Source organism: Cebus imitator, unplaced genomic scaffold, assembly GCF_001604975.1.
Source record: "Cebus imitator isolate Cc_AM_T3 unplaced genomic scaffold, Cebus_imitator-1.0 Scaffold142, whole genome shotgun sequence".
Taxonomy (NCBI): Eukaryota; Metazoa; Chordata; class Mammalia; order Primates; family Cebidae; genus Cebus; species Cebus imitator.
The window spans coordinates 4,601,390-4,618,747 of record NW_016107457.1 but is presented as its reverse complement, the minus strand read 5'-3'; the positions used below and the strand labels follow the sequence as shown (position 1 = coordinate 4,618,747).

Here is a 17,358-nt window from a genome sequence, read left to right as displayed (position 1 = left end):
TAGGTGTTTCCTAAAATCCTGAAAGTATATGCAAAACTGTATGCAGGAATCGACCCCAGAACTATCACTTGCGAATCTTTCAGTCTTTTTGAAAATCTACGTAAAGAATTTTAACCTATAGAGAATGCTGAACAGTGTTTGCCTCCCTTATTAAGGAAAAAATGTAAATGTGGTTTGATCTTACTTTACTGAATTTCCTAAGATTCTCTTGAAGAGCTCCAAAACACGACAGTAACTTCTGAGCTACTTGAACATCAAAACTGAAAGGAACAATTTCTTTGGATACTTCAAACTCTGCTATTTTACAAATTTAAAAATATATAGATTTTTACCAACTCAGCATGGTGTGGAGTGGGAGGGCAAAGACGGACTGGAAATGGCACAAGCAGCCTTTACTTTATTTCCAGGTGTCCTGGACTCCACGGTGACATTTCCACACGATAGGCACGGCCCAGGCAGTGCTCTCAAATGGTGTCTAGAGTCCCTGCAAGTCACTCTGCTCCCTTTTCTCTGTCCTCAGTCCATTCTCACCACCCAGAGGGACCTCACACTTGGTGGCCGGCCCGGGATGACTCACCACGTGTCCGCTGAGGTCACGGCGGAAGCCGGAGGCCTGCTGGCTCTGATAGTACTCCAGTTGCTTCTCTGCCAGTTCTACCCGCTGTAACAGATTCTCAATAAAGTCCTGGAGCCGGGCTTTCCCTTGAACCTCCTTCTCAGCTGCCGCTTCCAGGAAATGGTTGAATGTGACAACTTCTCTGCAAGGCAAAAATGTCAGAACACAAAACGGAAATATGAGGCAAGGAATTCACTCAGTCAACACATATTTATTGAGTGCCTGCTATGCGTCAGTTACTACCCAAGGCAGTACTCCATGGCAATGATGAGAAAGGTAATCACCTCTTAGTGATTACATTTAGAGATCGCATTTTAGTAGAAGAAGATAATCACCATAAAACATTCAAATAAATATATGTCAGATATATGTCATAAGTGCTAAGAAAACTGCAACTGGATGCAAGGGGACAGTGACAGAGGAAGGAAAGGAGTGAGGAATATCCTAAAAAGCAAAGTTAGAAATGAGCTTTTGAATAGGGTAACATTTGAACAGAGACCTGAGAAAGCCCGGAGGAAGAAGCCATGCAGGGGTTTAGGAAGAGCAAACCAGGGGCATGCAGGTGGGTCTGAGGTACAGCAAGGGGCTCTACATGGAGGAGGGAGCCAGGTAGGGCCTCACAGGTCACTGTGAGGCTTCAGGTTTTATTATGAATGAGATGGGAAACCATTGGATGTATTGCTTTTAAGACAAGCTCTGACTTGGATTTTAAGAGAGAAAACTCCACAGGGAGGGAAAGTATAGGAGCAAGAGGCCAAGCTGAGCACCAAAACAGCGCATCCAATGAGTCATCTTATCCAATAGTATATTTTTGACCTAAGAACTAAACAACCCATACAGCTACCTCGAGGTCAACCCAAAGACCACTGGGAAAACTATTCTAGTGTGGACATAAGAGAAGTAATGCATGGGTCTGTCTCCCCTAAGGAGCTGAGCAAAATACTTCAACTAACCTTTTATCTACATAATTCACAAGTACATTACAAATCTTGGAAAATTCTAATAACTTCATTACCACCTTATATTTTCCTTTCATTTTTTATGAAAACAGTATTTTTTTCTGATTTATAAACAATATAAGCACATGGACACAGGGAGGGGAGCACTACACACAGGGGTCAGTTGGGGGGAAATAGGGGAGGGATGGTGGGGGGTGGGGAGCTGGGGAGAGACAGCAAGGGGAGAGATGCCAGATGTAGGTGATGGGGAGGAAGACAGCAAATCACACTGCCACGTGTGTACCTATGCAACAATCTTGCATGTTCTTCACATGTACCCCCAAACCTAAAATGCAATAAAATAAATAAATGGGAAAAAAATTCAAATAGGGTCAGGCACGGTGGCTCACGCCTGTAATCCCAGCACTTTGGGAGGCAGAGGCGGGCAGATCACGAGGTCAAGAGATCGAGCCCATCCTGGCCAACACGGTGAAACCCTGTCTCAACTAAAAATACAAAAATTAGCTGGGCATGGTAGCCCACGCCTGTAGTCCCAGCTACTTGGGAAGCTGAGACAGGAGAATCACTTGAACCTCAGAGGCAGAGATTGTAGTGAGCCTAGATGTGCCACTGAGCTCCAGCCTGGCAACAGAGTGAGACTCCGTCACAAAACAAAACAAAACAAAATTCAAATAGCACATTAGAAATATAAAAAGGGAAAGATCACCTGAAACTCCATTATCCTGAGACCACCACCATTATCTTGGTAGCCATCGTCACGGACATCACACTCATCTCCAAACACATCCACCCAAGCATGCACACACACAGTTTTCCTTCTTCTCCCACCTTGCCCTCACGTCTCAATTCCCCTCTCCGCACCCTCTTTCCCAGGACAAGGACCCAGTAATCACCACTATGAATAGGTGTATGTTGCCACAGTTCTCTCCACCCTATTGTCTTTACTCACTAAGAAGCCAGGAATATCCTTTCAGTCATCATCCTTGTATGCTCTACCACTGGAGCTAACAAATTCCGTAATTTTACTATTTGTTGGATAGTATTTCCTTTACGTGTCTCCAAAATCTCTTTCAATCTTCATGGAATGGACTCTCGTTGTTTTTGCCATGTGCAACTTACACAAGATTCTAAAGACTCTACTTTCTGTCCTTTCAGGCTCTTTCCATTTTGATTCGTGAACCCTAATTTTTGTTTAACTTGATTCAGTTGTTCTAGACAGTTAATTAAACTCATTGGCTTTTCTGCATCTTCTCAACCTCCACTTGATCTTTATTTTCCATTGAGCTCTATAATTTCTTAAGAGTAGAACTTTAGGGAAGTCTGGCTAAGAAGTCAGAATTTTACATCAGATCTTTGCAAAACAGCTCGTAACTTCTAGCTCTTTTCTTCTGTACTAATGGTCAGTGTGCCACTTTCACAATTAGTGAAGATTTTTCTCTCACATATTATATCACACTTGGCCATACTGAAACTTTTCTGACACTTCCTATAGAATCACACATCCCTGCAAAACTTTGGGAATTACATATTCATAAAAATAGGTAACAGGCTGGTTTTAATAATGATTCACGCAAAGAAATGCTAGTGATACCAGCCCCATTTTTTCTAATTTCCTATCCAGGATCAAATATAAACCCTAATTCCATAATAATTCTATCATCTTTCAGTAGCTAAGAAATATCCACACAAAAGAAATGAGTCCTTTTGGAAAAGAATTTTTTTCATCATCAAGTTTCAAGTTTATTTCCAGATGTTTCCGTCTCAGCCCTCAATAGAAGATGTGTACTTTTCCAGGTCCTCATTATTCAGGCCATGAACACAAGCCAGTTTTTAAGCTCCACCATCATTCACTTTGATCTGCCTCCTACATGAGCCACGAACCTTAACTAGCAGCAAAGGAGGGGCGGTTCCATATGAATGTACCCCCAACCCTTTCACGGTTCTTGCTTATAGTTTAGGTCCTTTGGGATGGTGTATTCTGGAAACACACCACAGGAAAATGGCTACTACTTCTTATTTCCAACATTTAGGCTTCAATTCATTTGGCGTCTGAGAATCCAAATCTCTACAAGCCTGTTGTAGAGATTTCCTGGGTGATATTTAGGATAACTGAATGATGAAACTGTCTCCTAACTGTACTTATAGGGCAAACAACCAAAAGTTTAAAAAAAAAAAAAAATAAAGGGTACCATTTAAAAAAATTCATTTTGGTCAAAATTTCCTATATTTATTTGATTATAGAAATGGTTCACATATATTAAGGAAAATATAAAAATTGACCTACTGGAGGATTCAACTGGGCAGGGATGGAATCAGCTTTTGTTCTCTAAGTCCAACACTCAATATAATTGTGTTTGACACACAATATTGAATAAGTATTTGTTGTAATTAATGTTTATAAAGGACAAGGAAGAAACTAAAAAAATGACCCAAAATCCCACCACTCAGAAGTAACTACTGTCAACATCCGGTATATTTTTTCCTGTCTTTTATCTCTGCGCCATGAGCATTTTTTTTTTTTTTTTTTTTTGAAAGAGTCCCACTCTGCTGCACAGGCTGGAGTACAGTGGTGTGATCTCGGATCACTGCAACCTCCGACTCGCTGGTTCAAGCAATTCTCTTGCCTCAGTCTCCCGAGTATCTGGGATTATTACAGGCAACCACCATAACACCCGGCTAATTTTTCTTTTTTTTTTTTTTTTTGGGACGGAGTTTCGCTCTTGTTACCCAGGCTGGAGTTCAATGGCACGGTCTCGGCTTACCGCAACCTCCGCCTCCTGGGTTCAGGCAATTCTCCTGTCTCAGCCTCCTGAGTAGCTGGGATTACAGGCATGCGCCACCATGCCCAGCTAATTTTTTGTATTTTTAGTAGAGATGGGGTTTCACAGTGTTGACCAGGATGGTCTCGATCTCTTGACCTCGTGATCCTCCCGCCTCGGCCTCCCAAAGTGCTGGGAATTTTTTTGTATTTTTAGTAGAGACAAGGGTTTTTCATGTTGGCCAGGCTGGTCTCAAACTCCTGACCTCAGGTGATCCACCCGCCTCGGCCTCCCAAAGTCCTGGGATTACAGGCGTGAGCTACTGCGCCCGCCTCTGTACACATTTACTATTCCAGGGCTTTCATGCTATACAGTCTAGCATATGCGAAGGCAGCAACATTTGATGGTTTAATCTCAGGGGATTAGCATCCCAAAAGCAAGAGAACAAATCTGAATGCAACACCTTTTATGATTGTGGCTGTATTTTTAAATCATATAATATTTTGCTACTGGTTCCATATGAAATTTTAAAAAATTAATATTAATGATGACAATATTAACTTTAATAGGATCCTGGAATGTTATGCCACATTATAGAAAAGAAAAGATCTTTTTTCTAACTTCTCTCAACCAATTATCTTGTACCCTGAAGCTGAAAGGTTAATACCCTCTGTATTTTTCAACCAACCTGCCACAAACTGCTAACCTAATTTCAGTTTATGGATGTATTACATCAACTAGAGCAGAAAAAAAAACAGTTAAAACAAGCCTGATGATATACTATGGTTTTGTTTTAAAAGAGAAGTTAAACACAAGACAAAGACTGCAGAATTTCATTATACCAAGATTGTGTAGGGTATCTTTGTTAGATGAAAAAGGTATCAAAACCAAGTGACTAATTGTGGAATATCAGGTGTGTACATCTCAAATCCACCTTTCATTCACATCCTGTTCAATCTGGATGAATATCCAGGACCACCTCTTATTTCCTCACAAAATCTTGGGGTTTTTCTGAATGGAAAAGAAAAATGGTTAAACACATTGCATTTGTAACCTCTTTCATAATTACACTCCAAACAGTAAAATATCCATTCAAAGTGCAAGATAGACCAATAGATTTCAAAGTAAGAAAGTACAAAATGTTCACTGATATGGTTTCAGATCCCACATTGCAATGAGTCTTTAAGAAACTACCAACTGTCACATTTGGCACAGCATCAAAGCAAAATATCCACGATTATCTGAGAAGGCTATTAAAATATCCCTCCATTTTCCTGCTACATATCTGTGGGAGACTAGATTTTCTTCATCTGTTTCAACCAAAACAACAAATTTGCAACAGACTGAATGTGGAGCTACCAAAGTCCACCTGCCTTCTATTTAGCCACACATAAACTTTTAAAACAATACCATTCTTTTCACTAAATTATTTCTGTGAAAATAGTTACTTTTCATAAAAATAAGTTATTTACATTCGCATGTGATAGATACGCACAGTGAGAGAGTCAGACAATGAAAGAAGGAAACACTGAAATAAACACGTAATTACAAAGCTAGTTAAGTGTGACTAAGAAAAAGAATAATATGATGCTATCGGACAGAACAGTAGAAGACTTGTGTGGTTTTATTTCTAGTTCTCAACCCTGTGACTCAGACTACAGTGAGAAAGCTGGAAGGCCAGATGAGAAGATAAGGGCCAGCCTGAGTGAAACTCAATCAGGGTGTGGGTACAGACCAGCCTTGGGGAAATTTAACTGGTTCTAAGCCGCTTCCGGCCCCATCTTTGACTTCTTCATCAAAAAAAAAAAAAAAAAAAAAAAAAAAAAGGCTAAATATTATTAAATCTGAGGTTTCAGGCTTCAGTAGAAAATATGCGATATTTGACACTAAAAAAAAAAAAAAGTACAATATAAGAAACTGATCTTGAAGTTCATTATTACGCAGAATGATTTCCAGATCTGGAAATCTGTCAGACTGATAGGCATCCAGAAACCAACACAGTAGAAGGGGAGCAATGAGTGAAAAAGCCCCTTCCAGACAGCCAAAGCTTCAGTTAGAAAAAATATCCATTCACATATGCATTCACTCATTTACAGGATGACTATATAGTCTGAAAAAATAGATATTATTATTTCATTTTTTACAGATAGAATCCTCTCAATTACTTCTTCTGAAATGGGTTAAAGAGAAGTTAATTCGGAAAAGTCAAAGACATGCTATCATATGACCAACACACCCTAGAAGCATGTGCAGAGATTAATGAAATGTGTGTTCACGCACTGTGGTGCTCACTGCAATTTCGCATAGCCATTGAACTATGCATTTGAATGAGTGACAACACACTGATCCTATCATCTATTATAACCTACTATCCACAAACCATTTCTTACATCTATTTTAACTTCCTTCATTTTTGCATGGAGCCACACTTACTTTTGGATATGCTGTTCTCTCTGCCAAGGTCATTCTTCCTCCTCTTCCCAAGACCCCACAATTAACTATCAATTAACTGTCTCTCTAGCCTCAGACTCTCTTGCTAGGGAGTATGCTCAGACACACACCCAGGTATCCATGACATGGTTTATTGTGTTTTGTACAGAAATTTGTACCCTATCACCATGTGAATGGCACACATCACAATGAACCAGTGTGCCATTTCCCCATTTGACCATTATATCCATGAGTTCAGGGACTCTGTGTGCTCCTTAACTGTCTGCAGGTACCCCCTGCACCTAACCTGAACCCAGTACACAATACAGGATCAATGCATTTCTGTTGAATTCAAGAAATGTGCAACTATATCTCTACTTGAAAATCATTAACCAACACAGAGATTCTTAAGTTTCTCTTTTCCCTTTTCCAGACAAAGTACTGGGGGATGAAACCAATGAGTAACCTACGGATACCTCCTACAGAAGTAGGGGGGTGGGATCTAAAATTGATGCCTCTCTTCTATTCTTAAACAACATTTTAACATTGGCTTCTCCTCCCAAAGGCAAAACTCTACCAAGTTATTTAAATTTCATTTTACATGACTGATTTATGAACCTCTTCAGAGGAATATGAAATGGTAAAAATACCTCCGGCTAAAAATAGTCTAGCTATTGATCACAGAGCACCTCAGACAGACCACAGTGTCAGCCACAAGGCAAATCCCAAAGCAGGCAACCACCTCTAAGCACAGGGAGCTTGCCTGTGAACCCAGAGCAGAGTCGGCTCCTGCGTTCTCTCTGGGACCACACAGGCCTGAATCTGCAGCACCTGCCTGTCTGGAGGCACGGCCCATCTGTACTTTCGTTGGCCCTTAACTCTAATAAGAAAATCAAACTATTCTCATTGGTTGTAGGTTTACCAATACTATATTCTGAATCCCAAGGGCCTAGAGCAAGGATGTGGTAGGGGGAAGGGGAGTGGAGTAAAAAGGAGAATATGCAGAGACAGAAATCAAAAACTTTCCCGCGTTTCCAAATTTTACCATGTGCCGTCCCTGAGATGGTGTGCTTGACACCTAGTTTATTCTATATGAGTCTGTAAGTCTGCAAGAACACGGCCTGAAAAGAGAGGACCCTATTTATATGCACAAACCAACAACATGGAGCAAGCAGACCCTTCTCTGCCCCACTGATCTCTATATCCAGTGTGATTTTTTTTTTCGGCCTGCTTCTTAGCTATGAATCAGTCTGGATACCACGTTGCCTAGTCACTGCTTTAGCTGATCAAAGAATGGGAATGAATTAAATGGCAAGAGGATTTAGTTGTACAAAGCAAGCTACCAAGTCAGATTTGCCTTTTAAAGGTCAGCATTCCAAGGTCAGCTCTGGATAAAAACCTAAATGGGCATTACCTAGGTCAGGCCACCCCCTCTATGTCTCTTTTGTCACACCCCTAATGACCTGTTTAACAGTTTATAAGGTCCATGAAGGCAGGAACTGGGCTCACTTGGTTTACCACTGCACAGTCAGAACCTAGATCAGTACCTGCTGCTCAGCAAACTCTCAATAAAGATCTGTCTTCTGCATGGCTTTAGGCTGGAACAGGGCAAATGATGAAGGGAAAAGGGAAACAGATTCTATGTGTTACTGCCTGTAAGGGAGTAGGACGAAAATCAGAGACGGAATCACAAAGAGGCCTTTCATTGTGATCAAAGCCTAGCAGTGGCAAAAGCCCTACCCCGATTAAGCAAGCACATCTGAGAGTCAAGTGAAAAGCCCAGGGCTGGATGTTCTAGAAGCTTAATAACATGACCACACTGATGATGCCCCCCTTCCCCTGCCTCCCAACACCTCAGATGCAGCTGACATTTTCTTTAATCACATCAGAAAAATAAACGATGTCACCATGGCAGCCCTCTTAAAATAGCAAAGAAGCAAGCCCATCCAAAATGGGCCACATTCAGGATTACATAAGTCTTGACGCTTTGGGCAAACAAACAAAAAAAATCACATTTTCAGATTCTGGCTGGGACACAGTGAACTGATGGAAAAAGCACTCAGCAGAGAGACAGGGAAATTGGATTCTAGGTTCAGCTTTGCTACTAAATCTCTGTCCTTGGGCAAGTCATTCCCCTGCTCTGGGCCTTATTTTCTGCATGTATAAAATGAATGTGTTATCCTACAAGAAACAGAGGCAACCTTCCAGTCCTCAAATCAAAAATCGCATGGTCTACTCAAGGGCCATCTCTAGCAGCCCTCCCTGCTGCCCCTTCAAGGTCACTCTTTTCTGGCCATCAATGCAAATTCTGCCTTTCCTCCTTATTCCCTCAGTGTGGCCTCTCCACACAGAAAAATCTGTTCTCTAATGTCTTACCAACTTGAAGCTGTGGCTTATATTGAGGCACTTCTCAAAACTCCCCTTGTTTGGACATGGGCATGTTTGCGAGTATACCTTGTTCTTCCTATACAGAGCACAAACACCTTAGGGAAAGACAGCAAGCATTTTCTATTCCCACACACACAACCAGCACAGCACTGGGCACATGACAGAAGTTCTATCAGGACTTCTCAACCTTATTGCAGAAGAGTGAAGTTTGCATTACTTTTATTACACTTAAATTTTCCAAACCCCACGGGACCAACTCAGCCAGCAACTAGCTACTAAGTCCATCCTTTCTTGTTAAGGGATACCTTACTGTAGGTTTCCAGGATTGATTTACCTGATTACCCACCAGCTCTGAATACCTTCAATAGGTAAATGCCTGTTTCACTAGGACTTTTAAAGTTACACTGACTGTCAAAACGATGAGCAATTTCTTTCTTGGGTTTTCACTCCAAAACCTATAGATACCTTCTATGGGGATACAATGAGACTGACCGGTACATAAGTGCAAAATAGCTGATCCTTGAACAATGCAGAGATTAGGTGAACCAATCTCCTAGCAGTTGAAAATCCAAGTATAACTTTTGACTCTCCAAAAACTTAACTCCTGGCTTTACTTGTAACATAAACAAATGATTAACAGAGATTTTGTATGTTACATGTTTTACATACCTGTATTCTTAAAGGAAGCTAGAGAAAAGAAAATGTTATTAAGACATTCATAAGGAACATATATTTACTACTCATTAAATGGAAATGGATCATTGTAAAGGAGGAGGAGAAAAAGAAGGATTGGCCTTGTTGTCTCAATGGTGACAGAGAAAATAAAACCTCTGCTTTTAAGTAGAACTGCACAGTTCAAATCTGAGTCGTTTAAGGGTCAAGGGTATTTTCAATTCAAACAACCTCCTCTGCTATGAGTATATGGATGAGTATATGTATGCTATGACTTCTGCAATCTGGTTGATTCAGCCTATAGATGGCCTCAGGGCAGAAGCATCCTTTGGATATTTTAACTTGAAAGAAAGGACTTTAAAATTTGAAAGGAAAAATCCAAAAGTAAAAGAAGCTTATGTGAATTTTAAATAATAGATGTTTGCTTTTTTAAAACCAAATCTACTACCTATGTTTCAAAGGGTCCCCGGAGTTTAAGTCAATTGTGAATGAGATGGTTAACAACCTACTTTCTCTCACAGATGGGCCTACAGAGCTCATGTGGAAGTGTCTGGCAGGGGAGCACAGCTCCTGGTATAGTCCTCGGCAAAATATGTTCTTCCCTTATCTGAAAGGCCAACTCTTTGATGGAAGGCACGGCTCTCTGAGGGAGTGGTGAGGAGGGAAGACACACCCACCGCCCAGCCAGGCAGATGCAGGCAAATCAACCCAGTATTAAGGGTGTGACAGGTGGGTAGCTCCCTCTGCATCCCCATTCAGATGGCAGGGGTGGGGGTGGGAGGCCAGAGGCTGCAGACACTGAGGTCGCTGTCCACAGTCCTGCTCTGGGACCAAGAGCTCCAGTGTCCTCCCTGGAAACAGGACTCTTTCAGTCCCCTTTTGTGTACAGAAAGAATGATTACTTGAGGCCTGAATACAGAAACTGATGAGACTGGCCCAAATGAACATTAAAAAAAAAAAAATGAAGATGTTGTTTATGTTTAAAAGCTTAAGGCAATTTCACTGCACTTTTATTTAAAAACAGTTTTCTTTTTTTAGAATATCAGTGCTTTTTCCTGTTAGTCTGAAAATGACATAAGAAAATCACCTCATGGCCAGGCACGGTGGCTCACCCATGTAATCCCAACGCTTTGGGAGGCGGAGGCCAATAGATTACCTGAGGTCAAGCCTTCGAGACCAGCCTGGCCAACATGGCAAAACCCCGTCTCTACTTAAAATACAAAAAATTATCTGGGCACAGTGTTGGGAGCTTGTAATCCCAGCTACTTGGGAGGCTGAGGCAGGAGAATTGCTTGAACCCGGGAGGCAGAGGTTGTTGTGAATGGAGATCGCACCATTGCACTTTAGCCTGAGTGACAAAGCGAGACTCTGTCTCAAGAAAAGTCAACTCGTAATTTATCCTCAGGGATACTCACAAAAATGTGAACAAAGATGTACAAGGATAATAACCAAGGCACTATTTTTAATACTAGAAAAATGGAATAAAACTATGTATTCATCAATAACAAAATGGTTAAATGGAATATGACGCATCCATACCATGGAATGCTATACAACAGTCAAAATGAGTAGTATAGTTCTGTATTTAGTAAATGAAAGATGCCTGAAACCTATTATAGTAAAAACAAAAACAATTCAGCGTGCAAGTGGCAGGACAGTATGTGTCACAATTTCATTTAGAAAAATGTAATCGGTGTGTGTACAATTGTAGACACCAATCTCAACTCTTTGCAAGTGGGACATCTACAGCATTTAACAGTGGCTGTCTCTGAAGGATAAGATAGGATGTGCTTGGAAAGGCTATTTTTGTACATATAATTCTGTCTATTCAAGTTTTTCCTTTTTAACACATATTAGTTTTTTAACTGGTGCTCAGGCAACGGCCTTGGATTAACCACAACATGTAACTGATCCATGCATGGCCCACTTTTATTGAGTCAGTTATTTTTAATAATTAGGCATTCAGGAACCCATCACTCCAGGCAACTACTACCCCAGGTCTCATATTTATTATTACTTGTGTAATTAATAAGTAAAATACAACAAATAAATAAGTTCAAAAAGTTGATTTGGTTGCCTTTTAAACTCACCGTTCTTGAATCAAGCAAAGATTGTTAAACTTAACTCTGGGTCTTTCTTTGTGCATAGAGTAACTCCATCTGCCCTTTCTTCAACAGCATGGCGTAGGTCACCCTTGTGCCCAGTAATGGGTGAAGACACTAACTTCCCACCAGGAAACACCAGAAACCAAAAGGGAAACATTTTTAATTAGAGATTATTTCCCCAGGAGCAAAGTAAGTCAGAGGCTGATTCAAATCCATCCTAACTACGTAATTTAAAAAAATGTCTCACCTGAACAAAAAACGTCTAGGCTTCCCCTCAAGGTAGAATATAAGCATTTAGGTGATAGCAATGATCTCCTTAATCTATGGAATGTCTCAGGAAGTTTTAATTATTACATTTTAAGAGACAACACAAAATAGAAGAGTGCCAGAGGGCAAAGAAAAGATGAAATTAAATCAATCTCTATAAGATAACTCAAATTATTTGGAAACCTGCCTTTTAGGTAGGATGTTTTACTCTATCAATTTTAACGTCTTTTGATTCCATGAATTTCTGAGTCTCTATTTAAAATGAAATCTGACGTTCTGCATTTGGGAAATACACTGACTTGTTATGTATACTTTTCTAGTTTGGGTTAAATCTATACTTACTGATAAGGAAGTGCTTCTCCAAGTATGATGATTTCTCAAGCAATAGCTTGTATAATCTATAACTTGTGAAAACCAATCTCAGCTCTTTGCAAGTGGCCAAAACTTAATCCGATATACATCATTTTCCAAAAAGTTAAGTCTCAAACTAAAATCATAGAAGTACAGCAATATCAGAAAGTCTTCCTTCTGAGTTTCCTAAAGTCTGCTTCTCCCAAATATCAATTAAACTAAATGGATTATCAGCTACTAACAATTAACCTGGGAAGATAATACAAAATGGCAAATAAACCAAACTTATTTATACTGGAGGAATATTTTTGTATGTAAGACAGTATCTTGCATCACTGACTTTATAATATGGAGACTGTCAAGAGGAAACAGGTCACTCAGCTCATCCTTTCTGCATTCCCATTCAACTCACCCCTGCACACCATTTGGTGCTAGGAATGGATCCCACCATGGGTAGGCTGTGCTACTCTTCTCTCTAAAAACATTATCTGTGGTTTACAAATTCCCATTGGAGAAGGAAGTGGATATTTGACTTCAATGTTGCTAGGCGGCAGACCATGCACACAGAACATAAATGACATCAAAGCCTTGTACCTCTTGATTCAACTATATCAATAAGAAATGCAGTCAAGGCACCTGCAAAAAGCAAAACTCAAACTTGCTTAGCATTTGCTTGTAAGGGGGATTGGGAGCGCTGCTTAAAGCAATGGGCTTAGCATCCCCTGTCAGCAACACTTACTCTTCTTTCCTAAGAAGCTCCTCCTCAGATTCCGTCAGGCGTTGCCTCAATGCTGCTATCATTTCCACCGCCACGTCCACCTGTCTGTTCAGGGCCCGCTCTCGTCTCTGAACTTCCTGCTTTTTCTGAGTCAGCTGCACAAAAGCTGCCCGAACTTCCAACAGTTCCGCAGTTTTCTGGGCCAACTCTTTGGTGAGTTTATCGATTCTCTTCTCAATGGTCCTATCCACAGCCTCAACCATCTGATTGAACTTTTCTCTGACATGTGCCTCGAAAGAAGCTTTGGTGTCTGAGGTGGGCAGTCCAGGACCCGACCGTGGCCCATCCAGCGAGTCTGCACGGAGGTCCATGGCAGTGTAGGTGTGCACATAGGACACAGGCCTCTCTGCCACCACCTCAAATGGCTTCCTGTCCTTGGAATGTTCATGTGAAATGCTGTACAAGTTAACATAGCTCGGTTTCTGCTTTACCACGTTGCCACTGCTCTGCAACTTTCCCGGTCTCAGGAGTTCTGAGGAAGTGACTAGGTCTGTGTCTTTGAGGGATGGAAAGAGACTGCATTTTGTCAAGAGGGTTCTTTCTTCGTAGCTGTGACTGAACTCCAGATGGGCCCTCAAGGATGACAAGCTTCTAAATCTGGTATGGTCTCCACACCTCGGGCAGCGGAATGGCAGGCACACAGCAACATTCTCAAAGGACTCCTGCCAGGGATATCTGCTTTCCTCAAAAGCCTTCTGTTGCATTACTCTAAAAGTCCTGGGAGGGGGGAAATAGGTAGTTTACTTGTCTGCTGAAAAACACACTATTAAAATGACTGCTACACATCTCCATGATAGCAGAGGAAATTCAAGTGACTTTTGCACACAATATTTTATGTTGCAATTAAAACCTATAGCCCAGGGGCCAAATCCATCTATATCAATTTCTGTATTATTTACAATGGCAGTGGGGAGTAGCTGAGACAGAGACTCTATACCCCAAAATGCTAAAATATTTACTACCTTTACAGAAAAAGTTTGCCAACTCCTACCTAGAATCAAAAAGGTGGGTAACATTCCCTCTTCACAGATGAGAACACTGGAGCAAGGAGGTCAGGCCCTTAATCCAAGGTCAGATGGGAAGTGGTAGATCCACACGTGGAATTCCAGTTTCCTGCCCTCCTGAATTTGGCACACTAAATGCAAAACTGCACGCCATTCTAAGGATACAATCCGAGACGCGTGAACACCGACAAACAATATGAAAACTCACATGAATTATCAAAATAGGTCCTAAGACAGCAAGCTTAGGACCTTTCCTCAAGTACAAGAAAGATGATTCAAGCTATGCACAGTGACAATAAGCCTGCAATCAGCGGAAATTTTTTCACCCTGAGATTTTTGCCTTTTTTTCCTTCAGGTATTGCTGTGATGACATAAACCAAAGTACTTATCGTAACAATAATCGACCCCATCCGTGAGTTTTACTGAAACCCGGGGACCCAATGTATCAAATACCATTTGACCTAAGTGGGCCACGGCCAAGATTTTTATTCTAATAGTGTTCCGGGTGGATGTGTCTTGTGTCAACCCTATTTTATATGACAGCCTCTAGGGATGGTCAATGTCTGAACCAGGTAGGTATCCGCATAACTCTCTTAATAACAGGAAGTTCTGATTTCCTTGTAGGAATTTATTATCTTCACCCTAGCAACAGATGACTGTTAGCAACCCAATTCTGCAGGCAGTGCCTATCTATTCCTCCATGAATGGTTTCTACTTAAATGTAACAAGCATTGGACCCGAAACGAGGAAGCCCAACTGGTGTCTTTGGGTGAAAAGTGCCTCGACCTCTTCAAAAGCAGACTGGCAGATGGTCCCCAGACAGGAGGCCTAGACAGTGGCAAGGCTTCTAGGTGAAGCCTCCGGCCCCCAGAGAGGGGAACCTCTTCCTGCGGGGATGTTTAACCATTGGTTTTCTGGGAACCACATGCAAACCCTGGCTCAGCTCAGAGCCAAAGACGCTGGCAAGAGATAGAGAAAGGGGAAGTCAGAATTCTAGGGGGGCAATGGGAAAGGGGTGGCATTTTGGATGGGGAAATGGGTAATCACACACTTCAGAACACAGGCTTTTATGGGCCCAGCGGAAACCCCAGTCCAAGCGGCTGTCAGAAGAGCCCTAACTGACTGGCTGCCGGAGCCGGGCAGGCTGGCAATGACCCTGCCTCGGGGTCTCAGCTCTCCCTGCCTCCGCTCCGCTGCGTGCCAGCCCACGGGTACCAGAGTGGATTAGTGCGCACGCGAGTTCCTGCAAGTGGGGGCCGGGAAGCCGGCTCTCCGAGCTCCCCGCCACGCTGCGGGCTCGGGAACCCCAGCCCCAGCCCCGGCTGCCCCGGCCACCCCAGCCGGTCCCCTCTGCCGAGCCGCGGGCGCACATGGCCGGCGGCCGCCTCTTACCCGACTTGTTGCTGCTACTGCAGCCGCCGCCGCCGCCGGTGCCGATGCTGCGGGAGCGAAGCGGTTTTCAGCAGAGCCGTAAATCAGGCTGAGCCGGGCCGGCTCCCACCCCCCGCCGCACCTCCGCGCCAGGACCCGCCGCGTCCAGGGCGGAGCGAGGCGCTGCCAGCCAGCGGGGGCGGCGCTCGCGGGCACCTGGGGCACCGCGCCGGCGGTGCGGGGGTGCCGGAACGCCCCAGGGCTGCCACCTCCGCGGGGGACACCCTTGCTCTGCCCGGCTAGCGGGAGCACCATCTGCCCCGCGCTACCCAGCCGGGAGCCCGAGCCGACTGCGGATTACACTGACATCACCGCGAGAGATGCGGGGACCGTTCCCCGGGGGAGGGAAGGGAAGACGCGTGTCAGCCTCGCAGGCGCGGCGCTTTCTGCAGGCCCTGGCAAGCTTTTTTGCACTTAGTTTTTTGGTGGGGAGCAGGAGAGTGTGGATGAGGATGAAGTATCTTCTTTTAAATCTGCCTGTTGGAAGGTCAGGGTATCTAATTAGGACCTCTTCATCCCAAGCAGCTGGGCGAGAATGTCCCAAAATAACTAACCCAGAGAGTACACTCCAGTCTTCCTAGCCAAGTGTCCTGAGGCTGCGTTAACAGGCAGAGATAAATCTAGTAAAGTGCAGAGGTTATGAACAGTTAGAGCAACACGATCCCTCACCTGCACCCCCATTTCTGAGGAGGGCGCCCTCTTTCCCTGGAGAAAAGGTTTGCCGTCCTAAAGAGAGGATGTCCTAAAGAGAAGACGGCAAATCATTCCTTCTGAAGGACCCTGATGTTTCAGCTTGCTGGGCTTGCTTTTTTTTTAAAAAAAAAAAAAAAAAACGAAAAAAAAAAAAACTTGTTTTGGTTTACCCTACTCTAACTCCTGAAATGTGAAACCAAGATAAAAGTTACTATCGGTTTTCTTGTCAAAAGAGATTCTGTTCCTTTGTAGACAGTTACTGCATCCTCTTGACTCTTCGGGGTGTCTTTTCTCGGGGCTTACTCATTTCAACACCTGATTTTATTTTAACTGTAAAGAGCTCAATAGTTGAGATTTTGTTTTGTTTTCGACAAATGAATTCCTTTGTTTTTCACAAGTGAATTATCACATCAAATGCAATGAAGATCCCAAGCTCTGGTAATAAGACTTGATTCAAACCCTGGCTCTGGGACCTGGGTCAAGTAACTAGGCTTTTCTGTTCCTTCGATTCCTCATCTAGGAAATGAAGGTAATCAGAACCTACCTCTTAATAGGGCGATGGACTGAACGCACTCATGATGATGGAGGTGAAAATGCTGCCTGATCCGGACACACGCTGATAAAGTAAGCTATTATCGTTGTTGTTACTTCATTTATAATTATTATTATTTCCGTAAGAAAGGGGCCTACACACTTTTAAAAACCAGGAAGGAGAAGAGGAACTAATATGTACCAACATCCACATAAATGGAGATAGGCAGTTGTGCTGGGATGTGTTTGCTTTGAAAATATTATATTTCCTTGAAGTTACTTTTTGACTCGTTCTCAAGACTATATTTATTCCAACAATCAATTTATTTAGTAAAAAATTTTAAAGTCTGAAAGATACGCACATTGGAGTGCCA

At 42.5% G+C, this 17,358-nt stretch overlaps 1 protein-coding gene across 2 annotated transcripts in view; it reads right to left on the bottom strand.

The window, feature by feature from the left end:
• Nucleotides 1-16,040, bottom strand: part of ZNF365 (zinc finger protein 365) — a 101,380-nt gene extending 85,340 nt beyond the window's left edge. For both annotated transcript variants that reach the window (XM_017542322.2, XM_017542323.2), the window contains exons 1-3: nt 15,722-16,040; nt 13,287-14,042; nt 578-758 (exon numbers count right to left, since the gene is read on the bottom strand). In XM_017542322.2, coding sequence (XP_017397811.1) covers nt 578-758; nt 13,287-14,029 — 924 coding nt within the window. In that variant the 5' untranslated portion in view covers nt 14,030-14,042; nt 15,722-16,040. The remainder of the gene's footprint in view (nt 1-577; nt 759-13,286; nt 14,043-15,721) is intronic.
• Nucleotides 16,041-17,358: the final 1,318 nt, after the last annotated feature.